The sequence below is a fragment of the Gopherus evgoodei genome, unplaced genomic scaffold (assembly GCF_007399415.2).
Source record: "Gopherus evgoodei ecotype Sinaloan lineage unplaced genomic scaffold, rGopEvg1_v1.p scaffold_62_arrow_ctg1, whole genome shotgun sequence".
Taxonomy (NCBI): domain Eukaryota; kingdom Metazoa; phylum Chordata; order Testudines; family Testudinidae; genus Gopherus; species Gopherus evgoodei.
Genome location: NW_022060083.1, coordinates 957,082 through 966,592, shown reverse-complemented (window position 1 = coordinate 966,592; position 9,511 = coordinate 957,082). Strand labels below are relative to the sequence as shown.

General features: G+C 42.9%; 1 protein-coding gene across 1 annotated transcript in view; it reads right to left on the bottom strand.

Moving 5' to 3' along the window:
* Nucleotides 1-711: 711 nt before the first annotated feature.
* Nucleotides 712-9,511, bottom strand: part of LOC115643567 (cytosolic phospholipase A2 gamma-like) — a gene marked incomplete at its 3' end in the record, with an annotated part of 46,445 nt that continues 37,645 nt past the window's right edge. Inside the window, 6 exon segments of the mRNA XM_030547591.1 lie at nt 712-842; nt 1,915-1,968; nt 2,660-2,753; nt 2,755-2,790; nt 3,848-3,867; nt 4,344-4,382. Coding sequence (XP_030403451.1) covers nt 712-842; nt 1,915-1,968; nt 2,660-2,753; nt 2,755-2,790; nt 3,848-3,867; nt 4,344-4,382 — 374 coding nt within the window.

The window sequence follows — 9,511 nt, the reverse complement described above, 5'->3', positions numbered from 1 at the left end:
CTCTGTTGGCCGTTGCTTCAAAGGGAATAATAAGAGGTCTCTGTCTAGAAGGAATTTTTTAGCTGTCATGGGGTACTAAGGTAATATGGCAATAGGGATTACTAAATAAAGAATTTGTGATAATTTTCATGATACTATCTTCAAAGCTCTTTATTGGCTATGGTATAGTCATCCCCTCTCATGCCCAACCCTCTGCTGCCCCTATGCCCATTATACTGTATCACCTTCCCTTCCCGATACCCAACCTCTGCCATCCCTACTGCCCATTATACAGTATAGTGCCCCTTCCCCACCCTCACCCTCTGCTGCCCCTAGTAACCATTATACAGTATAGTGCCCTTTCCCTACCCCCACCCTCCGCAGCCCTTAAAGCCTACTATACAATATAGCCGCCACTTCTCCACCCCCCCTCTGCCATCCCTACTGCCCATTATACAGTATAGTGCCCTTCCCCACCCTCACCCTCTGCCCTCTAGTGCCCATTACTTAGCTGCCTTCCCTACCCATATCCTCTGCTGTCCTTAGTGCCCATTATACTTGAAGGCCATTGGTCTGAGCCAGTATGGCCGTTCTTATGTTCTCACCTGCTGCTGCTCCCTGCTGCTTATTATACAACACAACTGCCCTTTTCTCATTCCTTTCTGTTTAATCTATTCGCTGCCAAAACAGAACCTTGAAAAAGAGAGCAATTTACCCTATGGATGTACATACATGTGGGAAGGACAATTCAATTGCATTTTGCTTACGACATTTGTACAGAAAGTTATGGGTGCTCCCCCATCTCCAGTGGAAGATACAGATACAGATTTTCCAAAACAATTTACATGCACTCGATACACTTCCTGTTAGGGAAAATAAATAATAAATAAATAAAAAATAAAAATCGAAGCTGAAAATAAGTAAAAACAAATAACTAGAGGAAATCTGTAGACATTTTTTCCTTTCTTCCCCCTCTCAGTTGTTAGTAGGTGTGAGTAGGGACAGAGATGAGTATTTGTTGATTCAAAGGCACTGAGGTAGCGTAGTGCCCCTTGTAGAATAATTTCAGTAAACACAGAGGGGATCTTCCCCTGGGGCTGCTGCTCAGAAGAACAGGTTGTGCCTGTCTGGTATTCTAGCTCTCAGACCAACTGCCAGAACATCATGATGCAAGTTCTCCTACGTGCTGAGCCATTAGGAGTGGTTGTAGCCCCCACTGAAAATGGAAGTTTCTTTGCATTTACACAGACATAACTCAGGAGCACCTCTAGTATAAGGACATGGAATGAGGATAGAGTGTGAGCAGAGAGCAGCAATGTGCATGGAACAAGGGGGTTATGGAATGAGTGGGCAGGGGTGAAAAGTGGCTGAAATTAGTAGGCAGCAGGTTTAATACAAACAAAAGGAAATAGTTTTTGCACACAATGCACAATTAACCTGTGGAACTCATTGCCATGGAATGTTGTGATGGTCAAAATACAAATGGTTTAAAAAAACCCAACTAGATAAGTTCATGGAAGATAGGCTAAATATCAGGGTGTAAGACCGTGCTTGGTGTAACCCTAAACCTCTACCTACTGGAAGCCTGGAGGGAAAATCAGAGTTGGATCTCTCCAAAATTGTCCTGTTCTAAGGTCTGGGACTGGCCACTGTCGAGACAGAATAATGGGCCAGATGAACCATTGTTCTGACCATTAGGCAGTTCTTATGTTCTTATGTGAAATCTAAGGGTAAGAGTTTTGGAAGTATTTAGGCACCTAAAGATGCAGATAGGTGCCTAGTGGGATTTTCAAAAGTGACTAGGAAAGTTAGGAGTAGCAAATGAATGGTAAAAACAGGTGAGATTTGTTGATTTGAGGATATTAACTTTGTATATTTTGAATGTGATTTTGACAGTTTGTATTTTAACTATTTATAAAGCTTTAACTTGCTGACTCTCTGCATCTGCTGCCATTAAATTATCATCTCTTTCCCCATAATTTTCCACAGCTGTGAAAATTTAAAGCAATAAAAATCAAAAAATTAAAAACCAGATTGTACCAAGCAAAATTCAAAAATCTAAATCACTGGGAATAGACACCATTAAATTAGGCTTGAAAAAAGACTGGGAGTGGATGGGTCATTACACAAAGTAGAACTATTCCCCTTACTGTTACTCACACCTTCTTGTCTATTGTTGGAAATGGGCCATCCTGATTATCACTACAAAAGTTTTTTTTTCTCCTGCTGACAATAGCCCACCTTAACTGATTACACTCGTTATAGTTGGTATGGCAACACCCATTTTTTCATGTTTTCTGTGTAGATATATATCTTCCTACTGTATTTTCCACTGCATGCATCCAATGAAGTGGGCTGTAGCCCACGAAAGCTTATGCGCAAATACATTTGCTAGCCTCTCAGGTGCCACAAGTACTCTTGTTCTTTTTATGAAAGAGTTGTCAAACTCTCTCGGTTTCCCCTTAAAGTGATGGGGAGTGGGGGGAACAGTAGAACAAAGAGTTGAAACACCCGGAATGAATGAATTATGCAGAGAAAATTGTTAAATTATGAATGTTCTTCCTTTTAGGACACATCTGGTTCTTTGCTCCCACCTCTGGAGCAATAATTCGGAAAGTCAAGAGGCTGGCTTTCTTTGAAAAGCCCCATCTAAGTGACAAAATATTTCTATAAAACTTGCCTCCATGTTCTGTTTCAAAAATCCTGCCGAATTCAGCACACTCCTCCATTCTTGCTGCCAAGGTCTTTGAACCCCAGGTGTCGCTCATTTCACAAGCACTTCTGGTAGGAATTTTTGCCCCTCATGTTCTGCTTAAATAATGGGGGAAATTAAGTTAGATTTGGGACAAGCTTTAGAAGTGTTCAGGGGCCCAGGGATTGCCTCAAAGAGGGGCAAAGGCAGTTTTCAGTGCCCAGCTTCCATGAAGGATTTGGGATGTTAACTCCCGTAGGCTCTTTTGAAAACCTCAGCCTGTGTGTCTGGAACAGCCCTGGGCATTTGTGAAAATATTGCTATGTTGTCATGGACCAAGCAGGCAGCAATTCATTCACCTGATACTGGGATTACCTAAGGTGCCTAAGGAAGTCACTCTAGACACATTTGAAAATCCCATTTTAAATGATTAGACACAGGGACAGGTGGTAGTCTAGTCCCACTGGTCCACTTGCCTTTCAGGGACTTCCTTCATTTTCTCAGAGACGTCCTTGCAGTCTTCCCCAGCTGAGGCATGACTGTGAACTGCAGGAGGAGGAGGGGCACTCCGACAGTGTGCACAAGCGCAATGAGTACCTGGGAGGGAAAGAGAACATAATGTGGCCAGCAGGCAGCGGTTATCCTGTGAGCCCCCAGATGTGGAGAGAGGAAGACTCATGTCCTCAGTGCCCAAGTCTCTTACAGCAGGGATGCAATGGCCAGTGTACAGTCAGACACCTGGCGCTGAATCTGTTTGTACCTGGTGTCCTAGAACATCAGCCACACTTCAGTAGAAGGAGTGGCAATGGTTAGAATTCACTTCCCACTGGCACCTAGCTTACGGTGTGAGCTACCTGGGGCTGACCAGGACTCCTCAAATTTATGTAGTATTGTTATTTTATTGAAAATGACTGTTCAACCAAATTGGAATTTTGGTTAAAAAGAGAATGGTTTTCAGATGAAAAACGAAAACACAAATTTTGATTAAATAATCCATTGATATATTCCAAGGCCAGAAGAGAACCATGGCAGTCAACTAGTCTGACATCTTGTGTAACACAATAAACTGTATTCACTGGTTTGGTTTCACATAAATTATTTGTTTTTATTTTATTTTTTTTACTGAAAATGAGCATTTTTCTCTCATACATTTTACTAAAAACTGAAATGTTTTACCATATCCAGCTTTTGAAAAACTAAAGAAAAAATCAGTCTCAGTTTTGTTTATTGTCTGAACCTTCCCCAGCTTCTCGGCAGAAAAACCTTTTCAATGTGTTCTAGTCTGATGTGAAAACAACTTGAGCCCTGTAGAGATAAATGCACATCCAGGTAGAAGTGTATTCCCTATGGATTTCTCCCTATAGATCTAGGATTAGGTTATCCAACTTCTATTGAAAGTGAACGAAGTCAGGCATCTAATTCCATGAGGCCATTTAAAAAAAAATCCACCATTGATGCTGGATATTCTTCATCAGCATCTTGAAGAACTGGGGCTAGATTATCAAGCAAACCTCAGGAAGGTAGGACTCAACTTCCTTACATTTATATTCTTTTGAAAATCCAATCATTAAGAATAGACTGTCAGGTGGCATGGCAGAGCTCGGGGGGAAAGGGTGGTAGTTAATAAAGGCTGTGAATGACAATCTGTATATCCATATATATAATGTCTTACCTCCTCCAAGTGGAGACACGGACATTTCTGATGTGTTTTCTGCAAGAAACAAACAAACCACCAGTTAGAATTATGTAGTTACCGATTCTCTGGCCTCCTAACACCCAGAGCCGGCCCCCGATAGCCTGTCCGAAATTCAAACATTAGCAGCATTTTCCTCACCTGTCAACCTGACTCCATCAGCCCCCTCTTTGGTCCCACCCTGCAGCACCTTCTTGCATCAATATGAAACATCCTTAGTACCTAGCACAACTCCACCCAGGCCAACTCTTAACAGAATGTTGGGGTCACAATGGTTGACATTCCCATGTGGTGCAGGATTGCAATGGAACAAGGAGACCACAAGAAACTCCTTTCAGCCATGCTGCCAAACCCAGAATCATGGGTTTCTCCAGAGGTGCAAACAGAGAAGGACAGGGGGATATTCCCCACACATACTGAAATGTCAACCAATTTCAGCTTTGAGCTGATTCTTGCTGACTAAACTCTGAGGAGGCCTTTTGAGCATTCTAAGATAATGCAACCACTGCTTGGCATCACCTAGCTGGTCCTGGACCTACAGAGGTAAAGGAAAGTTCACCTCTATCTGATCAGGCAGTTGACGAGAGAAGTAACTACAAGAAACTCTGTTCTTTGCAGGGGGTTTATCTAATTTAATTTAGTTGAACTGGGTTAAGCCCCATATGGGAAAGGTGAATCAGGCCCAGTGATCTGAGGAATACAATACCCACACCTTCCATGTGTAGGCATGTCCATTTCTGGCAGCTGTCTTAGAACAAATAATACAAAAACTCATTAGGACTATATAGTTAGCTCCTCTCTGGCTTCCAACCACCTGCAGCTGGCTCTGTCCAGTCTGCTCCAAATTCAAGCACTAAAATTATCTTCCTCACTTGCCAGCCTGACCCCCCAATGCACACTTTCATCCCTCTCTAAATGTCCTTCTTGCATCAACTTCTAACACCCTCTGTGCCTGGAACAACTCCACCCAGCCAAGTTCTTAGACAGAGATTTAGGGTTATATGGGTGATATCCCATAATGGCAAGGGATTGTAATGGCATAAGGACACACAACAGAAAATGCCTCTTCAGAAAGCACGCTGCCGACCTGAAGTCACTGAATTTTCCACAGGTGACAATCAGATAAGGGTAGGGGACATTTCCCACTCAGGCTCAATGACAATGAATTTGAGATGTGAGCCACCTCATGCTGACTTTGCTCTGAGAAGGCCATTTGGGCCCACTGGGATAAGTCCACCTACCACTGAAAAGCTTAAAATATACTGGTTCTTGTAGACCTCCCACGAGAAGCAAACCAACACCCCATTAGTATTCTATAATTATCACCTCCATGACACCTAACTCACACAACCTCTAGCCAGTCAAAAAAATCAGTCATCCTCCCCATCCACCTGATTAGTTCAGCATAAAAGCATAAGAACGGCCATAATAGACCAAACCATCTAGGCCACTATTCTGCCCGACACTGGTCAATGTCAGGTGCCCCAGAGGGAATGAACAGAACTGGTAATCATAGAATCACAGAATATTAGGGTTGGAAGGGACCTCAGGAGGTCATCTAGTCCAACTCCCTGCTCAAAACAGGACCAATCCCCAACTAAATCATCCCAGCCAAGGCTTTGCCAAGACTGACCTTAAAAACCTCCAAGGAAGGGGATTCTACCACATTCTTAGGTAACCCATTCCAGAGCTTCACCACCCTCCTAGTGATTTTTTTCCCCTAATATCCAACCTAAACCTCCCACGCTGCAACTTGAGACCATTACTCCTGGTTCTGTCATCTGCTGTCACTGAAAACAGTCTAGATCCATCCTCTTTGGAACCCCCTTTCAGGTAGTTAAAGGCAGCTATCAAATCCCCCCTCATTCTTCTCTTCTGCAAAATAAATAAGCCCAGTTCCCTCAGTCTCTCCTCAGTCACGTTCCCCAGCCCCCTAATCATTTTTGTTGCCCTCTGCTGGACTCTTTTCAATTTTTCCACATCCTTCCTGTAGTGTGGGGTCCAAAACTGGACAGAACACTCCAGATGAGGCCTCACTAATGTCTAATAGAGGGGAATGATCACGTCCCTTGATCTGCTGGCAAGGTTTCTACTCATACAGCCCAAAATGCTGTCAACCTTCTTGGCAACAAGGGCACACTGTTGAGTCATATCCATCTTCTCGTCCACTGTAACCCCTCGGTCCTTTTCTGCAGAACTGCTGCCTAGCCACTCGGCCCCTAGTCTGTAGCAGTGCATGGGATTCTTCTGTCCTAAGTGCAGGACTCTGCACTTGTCCTTGTTGAACCTCATCACATTTCTTTTGGCCCAATCCTCTAATTTGTCCAGGCCCCTCTGTACCCTATTCCTATTCTCCAGAGTATCTACCACTCCTCCCAGTTTAGTATCATCTGAAAACTTGCTGAGAGTGCAGTCTACGCCATCCTCCAGATCACTAATGAAGATATTGAACAAAACTGACCCCAGGACTGATCCTTGGGGCACTCCACTTGATACTGGATGCCAACGAGACACGGAGCCATTGATCACTACTCGCTGAGCCTGATGATCTAGCCAGCTTTTTATCTACTTTATAGTCCATTCATCCAACCCATACTTATTTAACTTGCTGGTAGGAATATTGTGGGAGATGATATCAAAATCTTTGCTAAAGTCACGGAATAGCACGTCCACTGCTTGTACTTGTAATGATACAACAAGATCCAAGAGCCAGACATAGAATCTAGACAAATTCAGACTGGAAATAATATGTAATTTTTTTAATTCTGAGAGTGATTTACCACTGGAAAATCTTACCAAAGGTCATGGTAGATTCTCCATCATAGGCAATTTTTACATCCAAATTGGGTGTTTTAATTAAAAGCAACTGCTCTATAAATTATTTTGGAGTAGTTCTCTGGCCTGTGTTATACAGCAGTTTGGGCTAGATGGTCACACTGGTCCCTTCTGGCCTTGGAATCTATGATTCTCTTGTCGATAATCATTTCTGCCTTTTTAGGTTTAGTTTATATCTCATTGAAAGTGGTTTAAGGTAATACAAGAAAGCTGCTCTTATACCAGAACAAGAGCATCCACATGAGAGTTATTCTAGTATAATTATACTTGGATAACTGGTAACATTTCCCACGTAGAGAAGTCACATATTTGCTTTCAGTGTGATTTTGTTCTGGGCAAGCATTTATCAGAAAGATACTATGTGTGTTAACACTCATTAGAAAGGGTGAATGAGACTCATGAAACTCACATATATCATTAATGCAAATGGCTTGATTTAGCTCTAACTTGGTCTACACTTGTAAGGCATATGTAGGTTAGAACAGGAGTGAAAAAAACACACACATCACTGTATAGACTAACAGACGTTTTGGAGCATGAGCTTTCGTGGGTGAATACCCACTCCGTCGGATACATGTAGTGGAAATCTCCAGGGGCAGGTATATATATGCAAGCAAGAAGCAAGCTAGAAATAAGGAGGTTAGTTCAATCAGGGAATGTGAGGCTCTCTTCTAGCAGCTGAGGTGTGAAAACCAAGGAAGGAGAAACTGGTTTTATAGTTGGCAAGCCATTCACAGTCTTTGTTTAATCTCTTCTGGGCTGAGTGTGTAGTTGGATAGATTGACGATATTGCTGGGGGTACCACGGTTGTGGCCCCATGTGTCTGGTAGGAGTTTAGACAGCTTACAGTCCTTTTTCCTTTGTAGAGAGACGAAGTGAGTAATGTAGATCTCCTGTCTTATTTTAGTGAAGTCCGTTTGTATGGAAGTTTGGTTATTAATGAGAGTCTTCAGGTTGGAGAGCTCTTTTTTGATGTTTTCCTGTTTGCTGTATAGGATGCTGATCAGGTGGTTCCTCAGTTTCTTTGATAGAGTATGACATAATACAGATTTTTCCAGACTCTGGAAAAATTCCATTACTATTTCAACAGCTTCCACTCCACCATCAACCTCAGCCTGGACCAATCTACACAGGAGGTCCACTTCCTAGACACCATGGTGCAAATAAGCGATGGTCACATTAACACCACCCTATACCGAAAACCTACCAACTGCTATGCCTACCTTTATGCCTTCAGCTTCCATCCCAGGCACACCACATGATCCGTTGCCTACAGCCAAGCACTGAGGTACAACTGCATCTGCTCTAATCCCTCAGACAGAGACCAACACCTACAAAATCTCCAACAAGCATTCTCAAAACTACAGTGCCCACGAGGAAATAAGGAAACAGATCAACAGAGCCAGACGTGTACCCAGAAGCCTCCTACTGCAAGACAAACCCAAGAAAGAAACCAACAGGACTCCACTGGCCATCACATACAGTCCCCAGCTAAGACCCCTGTCATAAACAGATAGTTAAGGGTTAATGTCTCTTTCACCTGTAAAGGGTTAACAAACAGTGAACCTGGAACACTTGACCAGAGGACCAATCAGGAGACAAGATACTTTCAAATCTCGGTGGAGGGAAGTCTTTGTTTATGTGTTCTTTATCCATGTTCTCTCTGGGTTCTGAGAGGGACCAGACATGCAAGCAGATTCCTCCAATCTTTCTGAAAAAATCTCTTCTGTTCTAATTTTAGTAAGTACCAGGAAAAAGGTGAGTTTAGTCTTTTAATTGTTTTCTGTATTTGCAAATATGTATTTTGCTGGAAGTATTTTAAATTGTATTTTTGCTGGGGGGAGGCTTCTCTCTAGTGTCTATAAGCTGAAAGACCCTGTAATATACCATCTTGAATTTACAGAGATGATCTTTACTCTTTCTTTCTTTTATTAAAAGTTTTCTTTTTAAAAGACCTGATTGATTTTCCCCCTTGTTAAGGCTCAAAGGAAACTGAGTCAGTACTCACCAGGGAATTGGTGGGAGAGAGGAGGGGTGGAGGTGGAATTCCTCTGTGTTTTAAAATTCTAGGAGTTTGAATCACAGTGATCTTCCAGGGTAACCCAGGGAGGGGAAGCCTTGAGAGGGCATGGTGGGGGAAAGGGTTTACTTTCCTTGTGTCAAGATCCGGGATCTGAGTCTTGGGGTCTCCAGAGAAGGTTTTTGGGGGACCAGAGTGTCACCAGGCACTGTTAAGTCCTGGTTGGTGGCAGCCTATTACATCAAGCTGGTAATTAAGCTTAGAGGAATTCAGGTCTGTACCCATCTTTTGG